At 45.8% G+C, this 26,000-nt stretch overlaps 1 protein-coding gene across 5 annotated transcripts in view; it reads right to left on the bottom strand.

Moving 5' to 3' along the window:
- Nucleotides 1-813: 813 nt before the first annotated feature.
- Nucleotides 814-26,000, bottom strand: part of GBF1 (golgi brefeldin A resistant guanine nucleotide exchange factor 1) — a 104,746-nt gene continuing 79,559 nt past the window's right edge. For 4 of the 5 annotated variants that reach the window (XM_086466963.1, XM_086466965.1, XM_086466964.1 and 1 more), the window contains 24 exons: nt 25,854-25,942; nt 22,507-22,709; nt 21,950-22,073; nt 21,526-21,651; nt 20,829-20,911; nt 18,383-18,619; nt 17,406-17,499; nt 13,289-13,465; nt 12,734-12,798; nt 12,513-12,636; nt 11,843-11,914; nt 10,377-10,471; nt 9,771-9,924; nt 9,340-9,562; nt 7,519-7,682; nt 6,963-7,209; nt 6,370-6,569; nt 5,252-5,402; nt 4,773-4,903; nt 4,310-4,411; nt 3,609-3,722; nt 3,182-3,359; nt 2,836-2,973; nt 814-2,487 (listed from right to left, as the gene is read on the bottom strand). In XM_086466963.1, the coding sequence (XP_086323089.1) occupies nt 2,201-2,487; nt 2,836-2,973; nt 3,182-3,359; nt 3,609-3,722; nt 4,310-4,411; nt 4,773-4,903; nt 5,252-5,402; nt 6,370-6,569; nt 6,963-7,209; nt 7,519-7,682; nt 9,340-9,562; nt 9,771-9,924; nt 10,377-10,471; nt 11,843-11,914; nt 12,513-12,636; nt 12,734-12,798; nt 13,289-13,465; nt 17,406-17,499; nt 18,383-18,619; nt 20,829-20,911; nt 21,526-21,651; nt 21,950-22,073; nt 22,507-22,709; nt 25,854-25,942 (3,578 nt within the window). In that variant the 3' untranslated portion in view covers nt 814-2,200. The remainder of the gene's footprint in view (nt 2,488-2,835; nt 2,974-3,181; nt 3,360-3,608; nt 3,723-4,309; nt 4,412-4,772; nt 4,904-5,251; nt 5,403-6,369; nt 6,570-6,962; nt 7,210-7,518; nt 7,683-9,339; nt 9,563-9,770; nt 9,925-10,376; nt 10,472-11,842; nt 11,915-12,512; nt 12,637-12,733; nt 12,799-13,288; nt 13,466-17,405; nt 17,500-18,382; nt 18,620-20,828; nt 20,912-21,525; nt 21,652-21,949; nt 22,074-22,506; nt 22,710-25,853; nt 25,943-26,000) is intronic. The other variant, XM_086466961.1, reaches the window with a different exon arrangement.

The raw sequence follows: 26,000 nt of genomic DNA on the forward strand, positions 1-26,000 counted from the left end.
GGATTCATTAACGGGACTTTCCTAGTATGAGCATTACTCTTCCATTACGCAATATTTAGACCTTTGCTCATGCAATTCAAACAAACTCCCAAGTTTTTAAACCTCTTATCAAGCCCATAGGAGTCTCTTGGAATCCTTGTGATAGGGAAGGCATTGGTGCCTCACGCCGCTCTAAAGACTCTGTGGCACTGCCTGGCTGTTGCCCCTAGACAAAGTAGAAAGTATCAGGAGGGAAGTATGTGCGATGATCCACATCCATGACAAGCATTAGCCCTGGAATGGCCCAGGATCTCTCATGCCTTCTCCAAGTCCAAGTCCTGTCAGTGGAAGCAACGGCTGCTTCCCCATCAGACAGAAAACGCTCCTTTCTCCGAAGTCAGCCAGGTTGTCACTGAGGTCTGTGTTTCAGCTGCATGCTGAGGTGCCGCGAGGCATCTGCTCCTCAGCCCTGGTCTCTGCCCTCAGCCCTGGCAGCGCATGAGCACACAGCAACACTGCAAATGTCACAGCCAACACTAAACCATTGCCAGAAGCAAGAGCAATCTATCTGTTACTGTTCTGCTTTGCCCATGATGGAAACCATTTCTGCTTAGCCCCTTGATGGCCAGCCTCCACTGCAGCCCCTCCACGAGCTGACCATTTGTTAGGGCAAGTCCCTCTGTGCTCCCCACAGACAGAGCACGCTGCTGGAGGATCCTGGTACGTCAAGTCAAGGGGCTGGCAGCCAGGCACAGCACCTCGACAACTGAACTCCACTCTTCCAAAGCTCTGAGCCGCAGAACCACAACAGAAAAGGAGTGCAACACTGGAGCATTCATTTACAGGATGTATTTATTACACTGTAAAAAGTCCATTGGATTTGTAGCCATTTACTCTGTATGTACACTGGTTGTACTCCCACCCCAACCATAGGTTCCTTTCAGTACAGTATATGCTGGGCTGGAGTCCTGCCCGTGCCCCTCCTGGTCACCAGTGGGATTTCCAAGATTGATTATTGAGAATTTAGCCAGCTAATTGAGAAAGGAGGAAGAACGGAGATGCAGCGCTTGCCAGGCGGCCAGCTCTGCTCTGGGCGTGAGGGGGTGGAAGAGCAGGACATCCTTGCTGCAAGGCAGAAGCACAAGAATGACTACCAGGACCTCAGCTGCAGGGGCGTTCTAGGTGAAGGAGGTGGGCTCCCAACAACTAGAAGATGCAGAAGGGTGCAATCTCTGCAAAGCCTCCATGAGATAGCACAGCAGACTTGCTGGGCATCTGTCAGCAGGTGCTACAAATCCTCACATCTTCTCTAGCTGAAGAGGATATTCTTCCAAGGAATGGGGCTGGACACCAAGAGGCCAGTGTAGCAAGGGATGGACCACACAGCACTGCTGTGCAGCCCAGGGAGTCGCTCCCCAAGCACCGTTTGACAAACAGCCATGGTGCTCTGCTCTCAGCTCAACAGGACTCTACTTTCCCTTCTCAACTGGCTCAACTAGGCAGAGCCTTCTGAATTTGCTCCCTCCAACCAGAAAGCCCGATTACATTTACAGGAGGAGGGAGGAAAGCAGTGTTGCCCCTACCAGGCTCCCCGGGCTCCATACCTGGCATGGGGATTGCTGTCATCCATGTTGCAGAAGAAAAGCACGTGGCTACAGCAGACAAGAAGGCCTACGTAGCAAGCTGGGAGCTGCACTGTAAGCAATCCGCATACACAAAATTCTCAGCCTGCTCAACCCAGGCACGCCCAGAGCCCAAACAAAGCAATGCAACCAGAAGCATGGGCAGGAAAGTGAGGGAATGGCTGGGGAATTGTCCAGGGATTGGACTGAATAAGCTGAGAGGCAGTCCTGTACTGCAGCCCCTCTCTGGTGTGACATGAAAGTAGTTTTCCCTCTTCACCAGATGAACTCGTGGCAGCTTGGTCCCAGGCTGCTGGGTGTGGGTGTTGCCTGGCCCCTGAGATTGTGAAGGCAGGAAGGAGACTGGTCAGGGGAACTAGGCACCCCTCCAAGAAGACAAGGATTTCTAGGCAAATTTCTAGGTGGTTGCCACAAGAAGGGAGCAGAACATGACGTGCTCCAGGGGGATTGTGGCAGCAGCCCTTCTGCTCAGGTTAGCATCATCTTTTAAAACAAACACGCCCGCTACCAGAGAACATTTGGCCAGCATCCTCCACCCACAGAGCTTCCTCAGCAGAAAGTTCTCAGACACCCTCAAACTAATTGACTTCAGAGGTTGCCATGGGGTCAGTAGGCCGTGGAGTAGCTAAGAGGGGAACAGGAGAGGTGGCTTCAATTAGGGCTGGGTTGAGAATGATTGGCAGAGTCATAGGTGGCACCCCAACCTGCAGGGGAGAGGCAAGAGGCTGCAGGATGAGTGGCGGCTGTGCGGTCGTAGGAGGTATGTCTGTAACAGGGCTTGTCTTTGTTGGAGCTGATACTGGGAAAGAAGTAGAGGCAGAGGTGCTGATGGTGGGTGAGGCAGGTGCAGTGGTTCTCTCTGACTCTGGAAAAAGGAAGAGACAAAATATATCCTTACACAGGCCCTGACAGTTACCTTTCAGCTCAAAGCTAAGCAGGGCTGAAGATCTACTCAGGGGCCTTTTCAGACTTGCCCCTTCCACATACCTTCATGCAAGGCCCTGAGGAGCAGATGCCAATCACAGACATCCCGCCCCAACCTCTGCCCATCCCAATAACCTCAGCAAGAAAGCCACAACCTATCCATTTGGAAGCACAACAGTTCCACAACACCAGAGGCCTGGTCACTGTAGATCATGTTAAACCAAGGAAAAAGCACTTCCATGCCACTATGCTGGGAAGATGATTACAGAAAGAAGAAAATGGGACTCACCACTTGCACCCAGCTCACAGGGCTTCTCCAAAGGAGTCAGGTGGGTAGCTGGTCTCACATCCCCTGCAGGAGAGGTGGGCAGGGCAGACACTATTGATTTCTGATGCTGCTGCTCCATCGGTATGCTGGGGACAGGATCTAGGAAAACAAAACAAGCAGTGAGCCCACACACCAGTTTGCTCACTCCTTTTGCCCACCCTCAGTTTGCCCTCCTTGTGCCAAGCTCCCACAGCCTCCTGCACCTATCATTTCATCAGCATGCAGGCACTATAGCAGCTGGGTACTAGACAAGGTGCAAGCACTGGGTCCACGACCTGTTTCCTTGAGGTTTCTCAGTTCCTCGTACCTTGGATGACTGTCTGTTTGAAAAGCTCATCCCGCAGCCTAGGTAAGAAACAGTCAATCCTCTCCCAGGTGATCTCCCAGAGATCTGAGTAGCCCGTCCGCGAGTCAGCACTGTGGAATATCCCAGCTGTATCCATTACAAGCAGCATATTCTTCAGAGACTCTGGGATGGCCTCCAGCTGTAATCAAAGACACTCCTCAGGACACGGAGAATGGACATATAGCAATAGCAATAACAATGAACAAAAGCTCAAAAAAAGCTGATGGGCTGCCTTGGAAACAGGCCAAGGGGAGAGACAAAATGGTTTTGGAAGGATTAAAAGGTTAAAAAAACCCCAAACCAAAAACCAAACCACCTTTCAAGTTTAGAAGGTTTAAACCAACAAATGGTTGTCCAAAGCACTGCAGCATCACTTTCAGCACCTTACCAGTAAATCACTGGAGCCAGCATACAAGTATTTATCCATAAAGTCCAGGATTGTTAGCCACAGGGCAGCAAAAGTGGTCAGTGAGAGCAGTGGGGAGAGATGCTGTAGGAACACCTAGAAAAAAAACACAGCTACTGTCAATGAGTAGTATCAGGGCTGCTGCTCATAGCTTGACAAGCCAGTCTTGCAAATCTGGAATTCCCCCTCCTTGTGGCAGGCCAGGAATGTGCACAGGCCAAGCCTGAGGACACCACAGGCCTCCACTCTTCTGAGCTGCATATGTAAAGAAGTGGATCTTGTCCCCTTCACATGAGGCCACTGCAGCCTGCATCACCATGTCTTTCAGCCCTTCCAGACTCTCTGCCTTAGGTCAGTAGTATCAGCTTGTGACATGCGTCATTTCACCACTAGAACAGACTGTCTTCAAATAATGTTAGGTGAAATACTTCTCTCTCCATCCTTCATAAAGTCACAAACTCCTTCCTGACAACTTTTCTGAAGGCCAGGATCATGGAGACAGTTCTGGAAAGAAGGCATGTCCCACCAGCAGATGGTGGTGAAGCCCAGCACTGTGGACAGTCAAACTAACCAACTGACACCTATCCAAATCAGAGACGCTGAGAAGCTAATACAACAAACAGTCTGGTTTTCTTGAGGCGCATGGTTTCCCCTGAGCTTTCAGGCAGCAGAAGCATGATCACCTTGGAGAGCAGTGTTGAGGCTCTCATCCTAGTTTCTTCCATCCCACCAATATCAGCTGGGCTGATGTTCTCGAGGAGCTTGGTTAGCAGAGGGAACAGCACCTGTTGGATCAGACACATCGGTATTTCAGAGCTGAAAAATGACTGATGAGATTTGCATAGACAACCTTACAGGAAGGACCTGGCTTTTGAGACTGGTGGCTTCTAGGCAGAGAACACAGGAGAAGCAATGGGAAGTAGAAATGAGTGGATTCATTTCAATACTCCAAGAGGCTCTTAAGAAGCCTAAGCAGAGAGGAAGTTTTCACAGGATCAGAGCAGGGAACGCCTTGTCTGTTGCGGTGAACAAGCTGCTCAAGAAGATGGTGCTGAAGTAGGGCACCATTCTGCCACTCCCACACACCACTTTGCACTTCATGACAATGCTGTCCCACCTACATGACCAGCCCAGCCAGGAGGTTACCTTGTTGAAGCAGGACTCCCATTCTAGGGCATCCAGGGCCTGCAGGTCATGTACCAGGAGGGCCCGCTGCAAGTAAGTGAGTGCTTGCATCCGTACGGGGCGTCGGGCATCACAGCACAGCCAGGCAATACCTGCAAGAGAGTGACTCAGGGCAAAGCCCACGAGAAAGTGTCACATCCCTACTTCCCCAGTCTAGGGTGAAAAGTCCAGTGAAGATCAAACACTCTCACAGGGGTGGGGGGCTGGGAATATGCTTGTTCCAGGCCACAGACTGAGAACTGACTCATCAGGTCCAGAAGCAAGCTGGCAGCTAACTCATGCTGAAGATACCTTTCCAGATTTGATCCCAGTTCTTTTTCAATTACAGCAGGCCCTCAAAACAACCTCTGCCTGCTTTCTGCAGTTATTTCTTGGCTCCTCAACTTTCCCAAGTGCTGCTCTTATTTTGAAAGTGTCTCATCACAAGGGGATGGCTTTACCCTGTAGCAAAGGACACCAGCAGTTGGACCACAGTGTTCGGGAATCTGCTTCAATTTTCCTCCCCGGTGTCTCTAGATGGCGTTGCTCCTCTGCCCAGGAGCTGTAGATGCTGGCTGCTCGTGTGTGCAAGGTATGCATGAGGTCCAGGAGCTGCAAGTCAAGCATCACATTAAGCAAGACACAGAACATAAATTTTTGAAGCAACCCTGGTCTCTGCTCTTCCTCAAACCAATGCTAAAAGGCTCACAGCTACTCAAGCCTGCTTCCTGTATGTACATAGACATGTATAGCTACGGAGTTGGTGTCAAGCCCTGCTGTCTGTGTGCTCCCTAAGTGGTCAAGTGCCAGGTGTCTTCAGCAAGATTTGTGTCAGTTCAATAGCTGTGTCAATTCCATCTCTGAGGAACAGCATCCCAATCCTGCCAAGAGAAAGAATGGAGCCTTTCCTGGCACAAAGCATTGACTCTCCCAGGCAGAGGGAGAAACCTGGTGATTCAGCTATACTGTCCAGGAACAACTCTGCAACTTACTTTTTTTGGGGGGTGTAAAGCATGAAGCACATGCAAAACTTTTTCAGAACAGCTCTGTATGGGCAAACAACAGCATTCTAGTCACTTTACTACTGAACCAAGGCCCAACGGCCTGGCAGGCAGCAGGCCTGTGCCATCATACCTCTGAAGTACCAGCTGGAGAGAGAAATGACTTCCTCATCCCAGTCATCTGTACTTGAAAGCCCAGTGCCTCAGCCCACAGGGCTTTCCCTCTCCACAAGCTCAGATGCCCTTTCAGACTCCCCACTAATCCTACATGAACCTCATGCCTCCAAATGTCCTTGGATCCACATCCATCTTACCTACCACAGTGACACACAGCTCCAGACCCCACCCTCCTGGCTTTTCAGAGGACTCCTCTCTCCACTGCTATTCTGCTTCTGCCCATCCAAATTGCTGTGTACCTCTTTCACTGCAGAACCACACACTACACCAGAGCCACCCTCTGCCATACAGTGCCCACTAACCTAGTATGCAACCCCCTCTATGCCAAGAAGAAACCCAGTGACTCCCTAGCAAGGTCCTGAGTATAGGAAAGGAGAGGAGGAAATCCTTGCTATACTTACGTCCTGACTAACCTGTAAAGACACAGTGTGGTAGCTGGCAGGGATGCTCTCATCCTCATCCTCATCACTGTGAGTGTGTGCCTGGTGCTGGCTCAAGACCCGTGATCGCCGTGTGGAGCTCTCCTTTGGCTTTTTTTTTAACCGACTGGATTTACTGTCATACCTGTGGCTCTTCCCTCTCTTCTCCTGGGACTTGTAGCCTAGAAAGTGAAAGGCAGCAACACACCATGTACACATGCCACCACAAAATTTTCTGCCTTTCAAAACAGACAGCAGCCACCTTTTGATATCCCCAGTGGAAAGCCCTGACCTGTGAGATGACTACTCACTTGAAGAGGCACCCAGCACCCCTCAGGAACAGCCTTCAGCAACAGCTGATACTGTTGCCTGCGACACCAGCTCCAGACCTCTCCTCCATCCCAAAGAGAGTGATAGGAATAAGGTCCTTGCTGTTAGCTGGAGCCAGGACACTTTTCTCACAGCAGACCATTTTCTAGGAGTTGGGGACTCGTTCCCTTACAGTACACCTCACACTTCTTGTTGACTGGCCACCCCAAGTCCAATCCTGATTGTCAAACCAAGAGCCATCTTACCCCCATTCAAGCTCGCCTCCACAAAGATGCGGATGGTTTTGACACAGAGCTCGAAGTTCTCAGGTGTAACGTGGGCAGCATCTCGCACAATGAAGGACAAAGACTCTACGCACTTCATGAGAGACTTTGTGTCATGTGGGCCCAAATCCAGCCCCACTGTCAGGCTGTACTGGTTGACAAGAGGAGACGGCCCCAGCCTGCTGAGCCCAGCAGTGGATCTGGAGGTGTCGATGTCATCTTTCCCCACCTGCAGGGCACAGCAAGAGGGTAGCAGAAGAGGGCAGCATAACAAGCAGCACCTCATGCATACACTGAAAGGGCCTTTCTTCTGAAGTCAACAGGTAACGTTTCTGTAGGATCCATTTCCCTTTCTCCCTCGTTTGCCTCCAAGCTTTCTCCTCTCCATCTGCACCTCATCCCCACCCTCTTACACTGTCAGCTCATCTTAGCTCTCTTTCCTACTGTCTTATTCTTTCTCTCCCTACCACACACCCTCTGCCCACAACCATGCTAGGACTAGTCTTCTTCAGGCACCAGAAGCCCATTGGCTACTCACCACTAGCCAGCCACTGTTCATGACATCCACATCTGTCACTGAGCGATGCATCTTGCCTGGCTTCCCATGGTCTGTGTACACCTCTGAATCAGAGGTGTAGCCACGGTCCAGGCTCATGTCACTTGGATGACAGGAGGAAGAGACCTCGCTGTCTGACTGAGCACCTTTGAGACAAAAGGCATGGGTTTTAGATCAAAGACAAATGAAGAACTTGGAAGAACAGGTGTGGAAAAGGGAGAAGCAATACAGATTAGTCAGATCAGCATCAGCTAGGAACCACCAGTGGGCCCTGGAAGAAACTGGGACAGGCCTCTCCTCCTATGAGAGGAAGAACAACTATGTCAGGAGCATGCATAGGAAACAGGACACACAGATCTTTGCCACTGTTTCTCCCCTGTAGGTATGTCTGACTTTCCGCTTCAGAGGGAAGGGGCTTTCCATCCTCTACTGTGGCACTTGTCAGCCTGACCGTGGATTTAAAAAGGGCAGGAAGTCCAGTGCTTTGACTGTGGGGGAAATCAGATGTACCACACACTTCAAGAACTACTGGAGACGCCAGGTTCAGCCAAGACAACTCCAAAAGCACAACATGGAATGACATGACTCATGCAGGGCCTCTGGAGTCACTCAGCTCCACACTAATACTGGTAAAGTCTTTCTCATGAACAGCAATCTGCATTAGCATGTTCCACACCTGTCAGATCTATCTTCCCTGACCTCTAGGATAACCTTAAATTTCACATGTCCCAAGCACAGAAATCTTTGCAAGGGCCAAATTTAAGCTACTGATACAATGTTATTTAGAAGCAAAAATTAATTCTCTCTATCACTCAACATTATCTAGAAACTCACCAGCAGAGAGACAGACTTGCTGTGAACACAGTGCACCAAACATTTTCAGGAGGTAAAGAGAACTAATGTTCTGATGTGCAAGGTGCCACAGTCAAGTAGTTTGCTCAATCAGCAAAGACAGAAGCAAAAAAAAAAACAAAAACCACCCAACGAAATGGGAGAAGACAGCCTAGCATTAGCCCAGAAGGCAAAGGCCATAGGGGTTTTGCAAAATCAGGTTTCTCCCATCTGTCTAACACAAAGCATCAAGACCTAGCAAGGAAGTTCTAGAAAAGCAAGGAGGAAAACAAAGGCTTCTGGAAAAGTCTTTTCTTGCTGTTTGCTTTAAAAGTCCGAAGCTGTCAGCGTCAAACACACTGCCAGCTGGCTAAAGCCAAACAGGAACAGTTTGCTGAAAGGACTGTCTTTCTAACCCAGTCAAGAGAAGTGGGAAATAGTGGGTTGGTATTGTGGGAACGGTTCAGGCACTGTGAACACAAACGGATTCGGAAATAGAATTTTAAAGAAAACTCCCTTTACGAGACCCTTAAAAACAGGACAGAAAGGAGTCAGTTCTGCAAAAGAAGCAAGTATGACAGGAACAGCAGCTGGGTTTATATTACACACCCAGATGAGAGATTAAAGCTATATTACCCAAGGCACCAGACCACAACCAGCAGAAAATGTTCCTTGGGTAGAGCAAAGACCTTCTACAGCTGCTACAACTGCTATCAGTTTTCCTCCCACTGCTCCCCCAGGGACTAGCACCTGGACTGCTGCTCACGGAGCAGGAAGAGATGGCAGAGTAGAGACAGGGACAGACCATAGGGCAGGAGTGAACAGCAGGTGCTGGTCTTTAATCTTGCTAATGTAGTTTAATATCAGCTTTGTTTTCTTGCAGTCCCCTTTGCTAATTGAAAAGCTTGAGGAAGCAGCTGCTTATCTGGCAGGCAGGCATCAGATTTCCTAGCAAAAGCTGGCCTGTCTTACCTGTGTCGTTATCTGCCCTTGCTGTAACCTGCAGGGCTGCAGGCGGCTTCACCCCAGACCCAATACACTCCAGGAGGGTGAAAAGCGTGTACCAGTCGTCCCCAGAGTGAATGTTGGCAGCATTGGTCTTCAGGAGTTCATGGAGGCCATAAGCAACCTCATGGCTAACTCTGGACAGCACATTTGGCTTCATCATGAGCAGGATACGTAATGAGAGGAGAACCTGGCCAGAGGAGACAAGAATAACAGACCCTAGTATTTACCTGCCATTCTCCAGCAAAGTCCCCGTTCATTTATTTAGAGCTACTTACAACTGCTGTTCGTTGTTAGCATAGACAGGTTAAACGTGGGTCCATCCAACAGCAATTGGTTTCCTGTGTTGCCATGTGTAGCCACAAAACCCCAGTAACCGACTTTCACAAATCCCTTACCTGCGCACTGATTTCTTCCCGACGAAGAAGCCGAATTGCTAGTCTCAGCAGCCCCACCACTGCCCTCTCCACCAAGAAGCAGAACTCCATCGCATGGACACAGAGATGATAGAGGTGGTCTCGCACAGTTTGCCAGACACAGGTCACACGGTCCCTAGCCACAACAAGGAGGAGGGAAAGGGTAGGATGAAAGGAGATGAGACAAGAGGAATCCAGCTACCTCTCCCAGAACTCCAGACAACCCAGTATTTCTTCATTTCAACAAAAAAACTCCATCCAGGAGATACAAGAACAGGCACACAGAAACAACAAAGCCGTCAAACTTCTTATTTATTTCATTACTTGCAAAGGAATCAGGTGGGAGAATTCTCCCTCTAGAATTCAGTTTATGTTCTCCAAATCTCAGGATATCAAGCAATAATTTGTGGGCGAATAGCCCCACTGTTTGCACATGCTAGAGTGGAATTGCTAAGCCCCGAAATTACAGCCACATGCTGCTTCAGCTGGCAAATCAACCACATAAGGAACTCATTCCCTGGACTCAGGCAGCAGCTGCAGTAAAGCAAGGATGTTTACAGTGAATCTGCATGTATTTCAGGGTCATACCTATTCTCTAGCACAATCCTCAGAAGCATCTCCAAGCAGAAGGCAGCATCCTCTTCATCATATGTGTCCTCATCAGGAGTTACAGAGATTAGAGCCTAGAAAAGCCAGGAAATGTTTGTGAATCACAGCCCCCCAAAACCGGGGGACCAACAGTGAGGACCAACAGACTGCTTTGAGTCTGGGCAAAACTGCACTCCACTGTCTGGTGAGGTCATGCGTAGTCTATCAAAAATGCACTGGACAGAGGTCAAGTTAAATATATGGAAATTTTTTTGTTGTTGTTAGCAAGATGCAATATGAACTTAAAAGATGCTAAACTCTGACGAAGTCTCTCAGATGGAGAGGACATCTGAAAGCCATCAGCTTCTCGCTAAGAATATGTGACACACAGAAAAGGCAAACATACCTAGGAATGACTACAAATACTGGAACTATTCCTCTCAAGCCATCACTTGCACATGAAGTGAAAATTCCTGACATAACAGGGGTAAGAGCAAAATGTTCCCCCAGAACCGAGATGGCACACGAAAACTGAGGCACCACTTCTCCGCATGGGCCAGCAACATAGTAGTCTTTGTGTGATCCAAACAGCAAGTTCTGCTTTAGCTGTTTTACATATCATTCTTTGGAGTTTACTCACTTATCTTTATTTTGAAACTCAATACCTATTCTTCTGAACCTCTACAGCAAGCCCTGATAAATAAACCTTTCCTTTGATTTAGCACAAGTCTCAATAGTGTCACGTGCGCTTATCAATGAAGCCAGTAAATCACAACTATAGCAGCCTGAAGGGAAAGGCACTTGCACTTTAAGGAGCCATGGAATTAGGCAACCCACACTGCCAGCCCACACAGCATCCCAGCAAGGGCTGCACTGCACTATCTGCTTTTTGAAATGGTGAGCAGCAGATTTGTTCCACACCCTGAAGTGGTCCCAAACTCCACACTAGCTTGAGAAGCCACTACCACAACCAGGTAACTACCCTCCCCCAGGGAGATGAGCTTCTCTAGCCCAAAGGCTAGTGAATCCAGCCTTATGTCTCCCACAGCAGCCAGGTACCACACTACCTAAGGGTACACAGTCAAATATCTCTGTACAGCTCTTGCCTCTAAAGTTGCCTTTTAGAATGTTGTCATTAAGCACTCAGCACATCAGAAAAGACAAAAAAGCATAACCTTCAGCTCATATACAGAGCTACACATATTTCTAAACACCTACCATGACCTCCTCAAGGCTTTTAGCATACATTTCACAATTTAATGTCTTCCTTTACTACTAAAGCAGTTGTGGTTGTCAGCATAGAAGTAACATGTTAACAGCTGAACTAATGACTGATTTCATATCCCAAATAGGTCTAAGACCTTCTTTGGGACAGAGAAACTAGGTGAATACATAGGACATATCCATGACCACAGACAGCATACTTGTTCCATCACCAGTCCAATTCCGTGCCCAGTATCTCTCACCTTCATAAGCTCCTGGAGGGATTCAAGCTGGAGGAATTTGCTTTCTGTGATCAACTTCTCAGGATCACAGTGCTGCAAAAGACAGAAAAGAGGATTGCACATCTGGCGGATGGGGAAGGCATACAAAGAGATCCTGCAGAAACAACAGCTTGTTTCCCAGGAAAGATACAGATAGTGGCTTTAACACAACTACCTGGAGGAAAACTCCTGCCAGCTAGTTCGCTCTTTTAACATCAATTACCTTTAACAGACCTGATCTCTGCTAGACAGATTTTAACAGATAGCTTCTCTGTCCATACACTGTTCAAACCCCAGGTTCAGATTTTGTTGGCACCATGTGCCTTAACATTGTCTTGGAAAAAGATTAGAAATTTGAAAATTCATTAATTTCTCTTCAATTATAGGACTGCGATGCCAAGGGCTGACAGATCCCAGCCTCTTGCGGGTAATGGTTCCTGTTTTCATGTGTTACTGCATTTGTGCATCACAGCATGTAAGACCCTTTAGCTGTCAATACAGATACACTCCTCTGTAGTTTCTTATAATTCCCTAGTCCTCTGGAACCTGCAACAGTGCCTAGAAACATGCATATTTATGCTTCTGTTGCCTGTTATCTGCATACTTCTGTTACCACAAACAAAGGCAGCTTCTTTTCCAGCCTGTGTGTTACCTTTATGCATTCCAGAGCTGTTCGCTTTGCCTCCTGTGTTTCTGTAGATGGACCCCTCACACCAGATTGCTCCGTCCCACTGAGGGTGAGCCAACTAACAAAACTCAGCACTGAAGATTCACCACTGCAAGTCAGAAGACACCAGTGTCAATGAGAAAATAAGAAATCGTATTATTCTCCAGCTTTGGTACAAAAAGGACTGGGCCATCTACGCCACTCACCGGTTAGATGGTGTCTCCTCACGTTGCAGATAGATTTTACCATTAGGATCCACGAAGTCTTCAACCTAGAAGATATCAGAACTTGCATATGATCCATTGTCTACCTCTTTGTAGCCTTCCCCCTGCAACCCCATAGTGTTTCACTTAGTGATGAAACACTACACCCAGCCGCCCATGTGTAGGTAGTCAACCCCAGCTCTTTACCCCCTCATCCCTTCAGTAAAGTGTCACCCCCATCTGGCAACACCAATGCTGTGCTCTAATACTTCATGCCCATAAATAAGCATGTCCCTCTTCTGCACAAAGTAAAATGAACGCTGAAATTTCTCAAATCCAACAAAAAGTAAAATGATAAAAAAATGAAATCCTACAAAAAAAAGCTGAAGCCTGCACATAATTTGAACACTGCGTCCTTTGCAGGTTTTCTACCTCTGTACACACTTTACCAACACCAGGCCTTTGCAAGAGAGCTCTCCTCCTCTTTGAGCTGGTTCTATGAAAAGCCAGCTTCGCACTCCCCTACTCTTCAATTACCCACAGGCTGGCTATTATTACCTCCACCATGGCCTTGGGCAGCAGCTCTGCTCGGAAAAGCTGTAGCATGGCCTCCATGATGTTTTTCCAGCCCTCCCGCAGAATGTCACCATGGCGATGGGCCAAGTGAAACACAGTCTTTGCTGCAATATGGGCCTTGGGATTACTTCCAAAAACAGTGGGCAGGCTCTCAATAGACTGTAGGAAAGAAGAGGGGGTGGCAATCACTCAGCAAGAGATGTTTTCTTTTCAACACAAATTAGGGCAGACTGTTCAGAACTGGTTACGGGAAAGACAACAATTCTGTGTACGATGCTTGGATAACTCCTCAGCTCATATTCACTTTGCACAAAAACAAGGACAAGACAGCTTACCTGATACAAGCTGAATCACTGAACCACCTAACTTAAGCTCTCCAAGAACAACAATACAGAACATTTTGAAAGTGCTTGCTGAAAACTCACTAGCACTAATTTATTCTGCTATGGGAGCTCATTCCAGGATCAAAGCCTTCTACAAAAAGTACCACATCTCCTCTGGAAGCAGCAATTACTCCCCTCTACTGCTACAGAAGGAAACTATGGCCAAAAGCATTACTGACTTGCAAAGCTACTCCTACCACTACTTAACAGCAAGATTCAAAGTAAGAGTGATGAACCCTGACATGCAGTCTCTGCCAATAATTCTGCATAATCTCTTCAACGCACTCACAGCTTTTCAAAATAAAAGAAGTGTGCTCAGTTTTCTGGATTGAAAATGCGACTCTTCCAGACTCAGACCTGAAGTTCAGAAAAACCAGCTTCAGCCAGACTGATGGCAAAAACTATTATCAAAATGGGCTTTTGATCTAGAGGTAACTCTATTAGAAGTGCCAGTCTGGAAGCCTGGCAGAAATATGACAACCAGTTTGTTTTTTCCATTGTTGCTATGGGGAAAACACATTAATAAATACATCACTGAAGTCTCAGGAGTGCAAACAGCAACATGCCTGGTTTTGCACTGTGGCCGCAAGCCACAACCACCAAATTAAAACACACAGGGGTTTTGCTACTACTTATACACTGAGTCAGTACGAGCCTTAACTGTCGATTAAGAAGTGGGGCACTCGCTCTTCTCAAATCACTTAATTCCCCTCCATGTTCCTTTCCATTCCTCCTCTTTCAACCAAAGTGTGTATGCATAGCAATTGCAGTGCTTGGAGACGATGCCTGATCACCAGGATGATCTGACCTGGGAAGTGACTAGCAGCTAATTGACACTTTGATGTTCTTCCCTTGCTTTCTAACAGTTGCTCTCTGTTTTGTCTCCTCAGCCCCCGAAGACAGCCCCTCCTTCTCCCCTTCCACCAGACTGTCTCTCAAATATTTGTTCAGTTGTCATATTCCACTACTGTCTCCAAGCCTTAGAGGAATTTAGGACAGCAGAAAGTAATTGGTGTACTTGGAATCTGGCCAAAGATAAGAACTCACAGCCTTCTTCAAATCCAGAACTCCCTGATTCTACGTCATCACCAAAAGACATGCTTGTTTAATTTATGCAGACCTTGGACTGCTCCAGATTCCAGTCTCACAACTAGATGGGATGCAGCTGGCAGTAGCTGGTGCCTCTAAGGGCTTAGTCTAGTTGCTTCTACTGTGTAAATCTGTGTCAAACAGTTGTTTCACGGCAGACATTCCTCTGCTTGTGTTATCTATTGATAGCCTCAAGGTCTGGTATGCCTGGAGAGGATCAAGTATTTCATCTTTACTGTTGTGAGCTGTGGAGGAAGAGGGAATCTAAAGCAACCCCACTGCTAGGGGTTTCTTTGTCTTTTAATAGTCAACCTGGTACTTTTTCACTGCTACCAAAGTCAGAAGGCAAGTGATACAAAACACCCAGTCCAAACAATTCCATTTCCCTGCAGCCTAATTTCCCTGCAGCCCTCCATTTGCAGGACTGTTCCCTTTCTGCTACCCTTTCAAGGGATTTAAAAAAAAAAATTTTTTTTTTAAAAAAATCACCTGTCTTGGCCTTTTTAATCCCATGCTTTCAGTCTTCACAGAACCACAGAATGTTAGGGGTTGGAAGGGACCTCAAAAGATCATCTAGTCCAACTCCCCTGCCAGAGGAGGACCACCTAGAGTAGATCACAAAGGAACACATCCAGGCAGGTTTTGAAGGTCTCCAGAGAAGGAGACTCCATGATCTCTCTGGGCAGCCTGTTCCAGTGCTCTGTCACCCCCACAGTGAAAAAGTTTTTCATTATATTAACATGGAACCTCCTATGCTCCAGCTTGCACCCGTTGCCCCTTGTCCTATCATTGGACATCACTGAGTATGATGGAGCCCACCTCCATCCTCCTGACATTTGCCCTTTACATATTTACAAACATTGATGAGGTCATCCCTCAGTCTCCTCTTCTCCAAGCTAAAAGAGACCCAGCTCCCTCAGCCTTTCACCCTAAACGAGATGTTCCACCCCCTTAACCATCTTTGTGGCTCTGCACTGGACTCTTTCAAGCAGCTCCCTGTCCTTCGTGAACTGAGGGGCCCAGAACTGGACGCAACATCCCAGATGCGGTCTCACCAGGGCAGAGTAGAGGGGGAGAAGAACCTCCCTCAACCTCCTGACCACACCCCTTCTAATACACCCCAGGATGCCATTGGCCTTCTTGGCCACGAGGGCACATTGCTGGCTCATGGCCACCCTGCTGTCCACCAGGACGCCCAGGTCCCTTTCCCCTACGCTACTAACAGCTCAGTCCCCAGCCTATACTGGTTCCTGGGGTTGTTCTTTCCCAGATGCCAGACTCTACACTTGCCCTTGTTGTATTTCATTACATTTCTCCCCGCCCAGCTCTCCAGCCTGTCCAGGTCTCGCTGAATGGCAGCACAGCCTTCTGTGTGTCAGCTGCTCCTCCCAGTTTTGTGTCATCAGCAAACTTGCTGACAGTGCACTCTGGTCCCTTGTCCAGGTCACTGATGAACATATTGAATAGTACTGGTCCCACTACTGACCCCTGAGGGACTCCACTAGATACAGGCCTCCAACTAGACTGTCCCATTGACCACAACTCTCTCTACATTTCTTTCCTTCAATCAATTCACAATCCACCTCACTAACCAATCATCCAGAACCACCCTTCCTCAGTTTAGCTGCAAGGATGCTGTGGGAGATGGTGTCAAATGCTTTACTGAAATCAAGCTACTGCACTACCACTGCACTACCATCATCTATCCACTTAGTTACGTCTTCATAAAAGGCTATCAGGTTGGTCAAACGTGACTCCCCCTTGGTAAAGCCATGTTGACTTCAAAGATCTTGTTCCCTTTTTTGTATGTGTGGCAATTATACTCTGCTCACTGTGGGTCTTGCACTGTTTCTCAGAGCAATGCTTTGAGATTCTTTGTGAGTTCTGACACTTTAAAAGAGTTGCTATTGTCTTCTCCTGAGCACAAAGCGTGGTCTGCCACACACTGTCTATCAAACACCTTGGGAAAGGAGGCTGATGCTGTAACACGCAAACAGATTTGGGGGAAAAAAAAAAAACTTACACTAACCACTGTACCTTGAATTTATTCTCACAGTACAATCCACGGAAATGGTCTAAACGGTCTTCAGGGCTTGCCAAAAGTAGGGCTGACAACTGATCTTATTACCAGACTCCACACACCAAGTGACAATTCAAAGCATTTGTTCTTCTAACTGCTTTATGCCGGGTGGATGCACAGCTCGTACTCTTTGGAAGAACAGCTCACAAAACAGTCCCTCTTCACATCACATAAGCCCTATTAACTAAATATTCAATAGCTGCAATGCATAAGCTTGCTGGGATCATAGATGATCACTGTCTTGATTCCAGGGAGATCTAAGCTTCCTCAGATCAAGTAGGTGGAATAAACATTTCTACATGATGGCATTCTGCTCTGTACAAACTGCCACTTGTGAGTAAAAGGAAATCTGCCTATTTGAACCTGTCCTATGGAAGTCCTACCCCACTACACACTTTTCATTGCCACCTCCAGAAAACTCTGGACACAGGCTGATAGATGTCCACAGATACCATGATAACGAAAACAGACAAATACTAGTGCTTCACGGAAGAAAAGAGCGCCGATATACTAAAAGCATGCTTCTTTCCCCTCCTTGCAAACCTACCTCGCTGCTGAGGGCTGTAAACTTGCAGAGAGAAATTATGAGATTGTCAAACACATCACTAAGGCCATAGTGAGCAGAAATCATCGCACATTTCCTGGGGAAAGAAGAAAACAGAAAATAATGCAGTAAGTCAGCATAGACAAGGCTGTCTACAGGACAGCAGATCAGAGCACTTCTTTGCTGACATTTTAGACCTTCCTCCCCACCCACTCATAATGAATGCTAATGTATAGAAGTATACTGTTATCCCTCAATCTCAATCCTCATCCATAGATCCTGATATTTGTCTGTGCTGATGTAAGGATCACTTTCAAGAAGCGAGTTTAAACAGACAGACTACTTGCATCTGAACCAATATACCTAATCTCCTGTCTTGCTCTAAGAGTTAGATGCTGAGATTTGTGGTAGCGTTGAAGGTCTCGTTTACAAGACATCATGGCTACAACAGTTCTGGATCTAAGCATGACCAAAGATCGTTCCAATACAGTTTCTCACAGATAGCAAGTATTATGAATACTGGTCATTCGAGAAGGAAAAGAGAAAAAAAAAAAAATTCCCCATCCCATTCAGCCACAGCTATGACCTCATACTTGACGGGTTCTGTTCATACATGGGGATTTTGCCAGCATCACCGTGCAAGTTAAGAATGACTTTCCCCTCAATTCTAAGCAGCACAGCTATGTCAGCAGGTCTTTTAACTATAACCAGGTTAGAGTTTAGAAATACATACCCTAGGCACTTTGATTTATTACAACACAGGAGTCAAGCCAAACAGTGACTGGCAACCAAAAGAGGCCAAGATGGGATGAATCAATACAAACAACAGAACAAAACTAGAGGACCGTAGGTCACAATAAAATGCTCTTCAATTTCTAGGAAAAGTAACAGCTGATATTCACTGTGACGTCTCTAGGAGGTAAACAAGAGACAATGGCCACACTTCAACTCCTCTCTGTCTTCATGAATGCAGGAGTTACCTGAAACCAGAGATAGCCTTCTGGATGATTGTTTCTTCTAAGCTCTTGTCAAAAACATAAGAAAGTGCTGCAATGGTTGGCCCCCACGTCATGGTGAAGAGATCATGGTCATAGCTTCCAGGAGGCACATGGAGAAATATTCCCTCATCAGTGGCACCACGATGCAGAAGGACATTCCAGATGTAGTTTTCCTTCACCAGGCCCGTCTGTTCTTCTGGCATCACTATCTCATCATTTCTATAAGGGAGGAAGGCAGAAAGGTTGAATTTTTCATTCTGAGCCAAACCTAACATTTACACAGTGCCTTTCATTACATGGTCCCAAAGCTAAGCAATACCTATTCTGGTCAGATTTTGCCAGCTCCTGAAACATTCTATTTTCCTAGGCCTGCCTGCTTCCCCTGCCTCTCTTTGATGTCTTGGATATAAAGTCTGGTGGCTCTCAGCAGCACCAAGCAGCAACCATGCAGGGATAGCATGGAAGAAGCAGCTACCTAACACTACAAGTCCAAAATGCAACACGCAATGCAGTTAAAAGATGGGAAATTCTGGACAGCACACTGGCATAGCTTCACACCCCCATCCCAACTCTCACCCCATTAGAGTGCTCTGCATATCTCACTACACTCAAACTAAAAAACAAAACAAACAAACAAAAAAATCAAACTGTTACATCACTGCAATCAACAGTAGGCATGACTACCTTCGTATAAGAATAATGCAAATATTAATATTATGCCAAAATCAAGTATCAGAAAGCCAAGTAGTACAAAACTAAAGATAAAACAAGAAACCAAATGTATAATGGGTGATTCATAACCAGGGTACCACAGCTCCTTATTCTGACTGGATTAAAGCCATACAATAATAAACCAATTCTGACTAACGCCAAGTAGTACTTGCAATCCCAGTTTAAAAATAGATCAAGCCTAAATACATTCCCCCCAGACACTGCAGAAAAGATAACCCTTTGCAAACGATCAACTAATTGAACAAGAGTCTCAAATCTACTAATAGTAGATTGCAGACAATCTGAAAAGTAGATGTCTTTCTACAACAAATCAAAACAATGTGCTTCAGTTGCCAAAGCAGCAATTTTTATGTGCTAACAACAGCTACAAAACCTCTCTTGATTTATGCATAAGAATTAAGATTTTCTCAGTTTCAGGCACCTGCATATTTTGACAAGAGCAATCATTACTGAGATTATGTAAGAAAATATGCTTGCAGTCAATGCCATATTTTTTCTAAGAACCCATATTTGATTAACAAAGCAAGTGAACGGGTTTACTTGGAAAGTGTCAGGAAATGAAGTTGTGCTCAAAAATGAAATGCTGATATCCTGAAGAGATCATGCACTACTTTGTACAGATTATAGTCTGATTGCCCCCCAATAATACAACACTGGGGCAATCTGAGATGCAGCAATACTGAAATGCGACACCAATTGTTTTAGCCATAGAACATACTAAAGCCAAAGTATCTGGTGAAGGGAGGATAAAGGGGAATAGACTGGGACAGAGGCACTAGACAACTGAAAGATATGAGGACATTCTCAGGGTACTATTCAAAACATTAAGACCAACCTCAGGGAGAGAGGCCAATCAAAACTAAACCTCTATTTTATTAGAGCTATTAGAAGAATTTCTAGATATTCCGTACAGGCAGCATCCCCACCTTCCCAGAGAAGGCTTAAAAGGGAGGGTCAGCCTAATCACATTGCCCTGCTTCCAGCCCTAGCCACTGCCTGCCACTGCAGACTGAAACCAGCTGTGGGTCAGAGTCACATCCTGTCTCCTCATTGTGTAATCCTCTCAGCAAATTGGCTGGGCCTGGATTTCCTGATAGGCTAGATTTCCAAGATATTAAAGCTTGCTGCCCAGAGCTAGGCACAAAAGGGCCTCAGTCACCAGGGGTTCTCCTCAAATACTGGTCAGTGTGCCAAGAGCTTCAGGGGTGGCAGAAGAAATTGGTGCGGACAGCAGCCTCATATGAAGAGCTCAAAAGCAGAACTTATGAAAGTGAGACTTGGACATGTAATGTCAGGGCACCAGTGCTGTCCTGGGGATGAGATACTATCTCTAGCACTACATTAAAAGTTCTAAAGAAGTCTAAAGGCCTAGTCTAGAGGTGAACAGCCTTCTTAGCATTTCACATGTGCTGGTCTTGCTCAGCCATTCTTTTGCATATTGAGAGAAGTAACATTTTTTTTTTTTTTAACTTTGGCTTAAGATCTGTGGATTGAAATACCGTGGCAAGAATTCAAATATATAAATCGATGCAATCACTGTGACAGGCTTGTTACCACAGCCCAACATGGAGCTCGAAGTTGGTCTGAGGCAAACAGGCACACGATCGGTGAGTCTCCGTGCTCTCCAGAGCCCTCACAGACGAAACAACTCTTAGTTTGCGCTCTGCATACAAGGAGATGACAGGTTGATTCTTACTTTATGGCATGGTACATGTCTTCCAATATGTCCTGTTCAAAGTCTTTGCCTCCATTCACACCTTTCAGGTTCTTCCGAAACTCCTGAAAAAAGTTATACCAATGTTAATTCCCAGAATGTCCAGCTTTAACTGCTTGGCTAGGATCAGTACTCCACTTGTTTTTCATGTGACCAGAAGGAGATTTTCCTGCATTCTTCAACATGCAGCCTCAAAGTTCAAAGAATAAATGCAATTCTTAGTGGTAGCAGTGTGCAGCAACCTCTGTGTCTGCTCACACAGAAAGAACAGCAACACATGCTTAGCTAGACAGCAAAATGACAGATCTGTACCACTGCATTGACAGTCACAGGACTTAACTCTCCAGAAGCCCAGAGCAGTCCAACAGTCTTCTCATTCTTACTATGTCTTAGGATACAGTTTGCTTACACACACACAAACACATACACACACAACCTCTTGACAAACTTGGCAAGTTGTCTGCTAAGCTTGTTATTTCTTCAAACTGCCCCTTGCCCACAGCTCCCCTCTCCAACTGTACTCAACTTCAGTGCTGCAGACCAGTTTATTGTGTACATGAGTGATGAATGCCGGGGTGGGGGGAAAAAAAAAAAAAAAAGAATGCCATTGAGATAAAGCCAGGTACTACATTGCTATCAAAACCAGGGAAGACAGGTACCTACACTGGTAACAACCCACCTCCAGAGTCATTGGGACGTTCTGCTTGCGGACATTGTGGTTGTGCTGGTCAGTGTTCAACATAATAACTGCATAGGCCAGGGCAAAGCAGGCGTCACTATTAGCAAATGGGGACCCATTTGATTTCTGAAAGGCAAATGTATGCAGAAATTAGTCCTACAGGAACAGCAATACCAGTGACCCAAGACCAACATTTTCCTACCCACGGTACTGAATCACCTCTGGGACAAACAAAAACCTCAGGCTCTGGCTCCAGCTTCCAAAAAGGAAATTTATGTGCCACTGCCACCTCCTACAAAACAACAGCTGCTGCCTCCAGGGCACAGTAAGCTTATATAGGCAGTTTGATCTGACATGTCCATCATGACAAGCAGATGCACAAGAACAAACAGAGTTTTGAGCTTTCTGCCCACCAAGTACGCACCCTCCAATGTTCTGTGAAGGCTTCCAACAGTCTCTGTATTACGGGCGCCTCTCCTGGTAATCTGAAGGCCTCTAGGTAAAGTCGTAAAGCTTCATCCAGCCTTAAACCTTGGAAGCTAAAAGTCCTGCAAGAAGAAGGAAATGCAATGAGAAAGTGAAACAGAATGGGAAAGGTAGGATAAACTTACTGACTATAATCTTGCTCGTTTCATTGTCAGAATACCAGATTTCACAGAGAACAGACAGTAAAGAGGGGAGGGTGAGGAGAGAAGAAATATACCATGAACAGGCAAAAAACCATAAAAGAGGCGATTATGAACGTAAGCATCTCTCCAGCCTTCACAGAGACTGGCCCTACTGAAAAAAGCTTGAGTATCATAGTATCACATGTATCTAAGGTGTCTCTGCTAGAGACACACAGAATTAAGGCATGGTGGTACACAGAGAATCAAGCGATACAAATCCAATGCCTCCAGGAACTACTGTTTACTGCCTTTCTACCACCAAACTCTCTTAACTTTCACTCTTTATGATTAAAGAGATACAGAAGTTACTCACCCAACAAAGCTTTCCAGCAAGTCTATGTTCTTACGATCACTCACAAATTCCCCAATCATCTTTTTGTCCAGGCGAGGATTTTCCCGTAGCCACCTGGCCACCTCATTGTTGTCAATGGGGGTGGCAAGAAGGTTCTTGTCCTGTAGAAACTGTATCCCTTTCTTTGGCTTTTGGTTGAACTGCTCTGTGCCGGTTATCAGGAGCTAAAAGGAGACATTCTGATAATTACAAGCTTGAAGTGCATTTCTTACTTTAGATTGTTCTTAGCATTTGAACCAAAAGCAAAGCAGAAAATAGATCAACCTCAGCATGATCAAGTTTATTGTACTGTGTAATCCAGCAAGAAGGCTAACCAAGGCCAGAAAACCTGCATTCATCACAAGGGTTCACTATCAAATAATACTGGGCAGAGCAAGCACAAGTTGCAGTCTTTAAAAAGCTTTGACATTTCACCAAGCAATTAGCTCTGCTACCCCAAATGCCTCACCTGCTCTAGTATGTAAACAGAACAGAGGAAGATCTCTGATGAACCCCAGACATGTGGCAAGATCAACTCTACTCAGCTATAACAGCAGCACTGCTCCATGCCCTCTTCTGTCCCCTTTGGCTCCAGGCTCTCGTACCCTTCCTCACTGCCAGAAGACATGCGGCAAGAATCCTTGGCACTTATTCAGCAAGTGCAAGGAACAAGTGCTGCAGAAGCTTATACTAAGAACCAGAAAACATTCTGCTAGTGAGGCATGGTCCCAGGAACACCTGGTATTCCAGCATGACAAAGCTATCTGTAGGCTGGGAAGCACAGGTACATTTTTGGTTTTTAAGGGAAGTCAACTACTCTTCCCTGCTTGATTCTTATTTTAGAACACTAGACTGTACCACAGCCAGAGTAATAAAATGCATGACTAAGAAAGGGTTAACTGAGTATTCTTGGTGGTAGTTAGAAAAAACAAAAGCACAAACAACTGTATGAACTTTACTAAGGCACCAGAATAAATGTCAGTTCCCTGTTAGCTCCTATCACGATCAAACTGCTAGTGATGACCTAGTGAACTAAATTCGTGACCATCATGATTACTAGCTCCCCTGGGTTTCTCAGTACCTCAGAAGCCACCAGCCCTCTGTTCTCTGCTTCCCCTGCCTGTGTGAACATCCTCAAATTGCAGCGAAACACAGACCCTGAAATAGCATGGAGTGCACAGTGATGGCATAAGAAATGTTCTGCCCTGTTACAATGGGCCTGAAGGGACTGTGTGACACCAGTAGCACTTCTGTTCAGCTATAAATCCTGTAACCCAACCCACCTGGAGTGTATTATGGACTGGTTATACTTCTTAAGACCACATGAAAGAACACCAGACTGCTGGCAGCGTGCACTGCATTTATGATCATGTCAGTTCTATGCTTCTGAGCATCTGGTTGTTGCCTTTGGAAACATCAAAGAAAACTTCCCATATGATGCATATTTTGTTTTCTGCTTTTATTTAGCTTTTTTCCTCCTTCCAGCTGTGGTAACATGTAGTACAGAGGTTAAAGGAAGCAGCACATGCTGGTGCTGTCAGCATCAACATCCCTTAAGCTGAATGTTTTGTGTGCCCTGTTAACATTAGCAGGTTTACATGAAACATTAGCAGATTTAGGGTCAGTAAAGGACCTTCCCTGGGCAAACTAACAGAGATTTATGAACACCTTTCTGCCTTCTGCTGTAGTGTAAAGCACTGCCCTTTTTCTAGGATCACCTAGAACTTTCTTTAAAGAGCTCTAGGCCACTGGCAATGCTCCTGATTTCTTCTAACCTTGTTTTCCAGCAGAGCTAAGCTGGAGTGTTATCAGAGGTTTTCAGTTAGAACAGTGGAAGCTCTATACAAGCTCCCTTCTCAACAATGGACTTCCACACAAAGTCCATCAGCAAAGCTGCCATGAAAGCTTTAATGCAAAGCAAAGGGTTACAAACGAAACAGTAACTAAATCAATATGCATTTCTTAGAAGTTAGCTAATGCCAAAACTTGGTGGTTCCTTTGAGGACTGTGCTGACAAGCACTTCCCCCCACTATCCTTATGGCTTGGGAAGCCACATTAGCACTATCCCTCTGCAGTATGGTGTTGTAGGTAAAGAACCAAGTTCCTAAGTACTGCAGCAGCCTTCCTAGAGAGAAATTGATGTCTTAAATTACATTCAGATCCAGAGACTGTCAGAGCAGACCACAAAGGACAGATTAGAATGGCAGTAGAAAGATCTGCTGTACTTTCTTCAGTATTTTTGCTTAATTAAGTTCAAACAAATACAACCACCTCTCACCTTATAATGTAAAATAACACCTATGCTGGAGAGAGAAGTCAGAAGACTTTTAGTCAGGTACAAATCAAAACCCCTTCTCTTTAACACCAATGAATCATTCAAAGACATTAACTTTTCCCACTATATCATCTGGCACCTTACCCCACAACTACTACGGCCACTCATGTTTCATTCATTTTCATACTGAAATTTAGTAATCTCTCACTTTCTAAATAACCTAACTACCTCATGTATATGTTGTGCAAAGAGAACAAAATCTGTACAAAGAGCACCTATGAATAATAATAATAAAAAACCAACAAAAAACCCAACAAAAAAAAACAGTCCCATGAAGCCCATAGGGACTTTAGATATCATATTCATCCGCTTTCTCTGGAGGTAGACAAGCAGGCCAGTACTTGATATTTAACACAAGACAGCAGATAAATACAAAGCCATCAGCATGGAGCACCTTTGTCAACACTAGACCTAGACTCAAACCACTCAGAGTATGGAAAAATCTGTACAAAGTTTAGACCATAACTTGGATTAATGAGGTTCAAAGAAACCGACACCTAGACAAAGAATGGTTTTACCACAATCAAGACAATCTTTTCACTCATCCTTATGATAAAGCAAACATGGGAATACACAAATCAGAATAGCAGGCTAGACTGTTAATTTCTACTACAGGCCTCCTGGTATGCTCCCCATTTACGGCTTTGACACGAGTAGGGAACCTGCCCTTTTTGTTGAAAGTGCCTGCTTATCTCCATATAATGCAAACTAGATCTAGCAACTTTCCTAGCCAGAAATCAGATGGACCTAGCTTACAAATTGTGCCATAAAATTCCCCCAACACCTCTTGCAACTTTTAGCACAACTAAACCAGACAGATTATAATCACTGCTGTCTCTGCAGCGTAGCAAAATTTTCAGTGACTATTTAATTCTCATCAGCAGAGACTAGAACTCAAAATTTCTAAGATATGACCAATCATGCAAAGCCCACATGGGATGGGAAACAAGGAAAACACTCAAAGATCCATTTGTAGTGTATTACAAATCATACCTTTTTTTTGTTCTTAATCTGCATAAGTTCCTGAGGGCTTGGAAGGATACAGGAGAATCGAGTAGGCTTCCTAGGGATACTCTTCTCAGCTAGAAGGACGAAACATCATTACAGTCAAACCTATCCCCAGAGTAGCATTCAGCTCAC

This window comes from Leptosomus discolor, chromosome 6 (assembly GCF_034619465.1).
Source record: "Leptosomus discolor isolate bLepDis1 chromosome 6, bLepDis1.hap2, whole genome shotgun sequence".
Classification (NCBI taxonomy): Eukaryota; Metazoa; Chordata; class Aves; order Leptosomiformes; family Leptosomidae; genus Leptosomus; species Leptosomus discolor.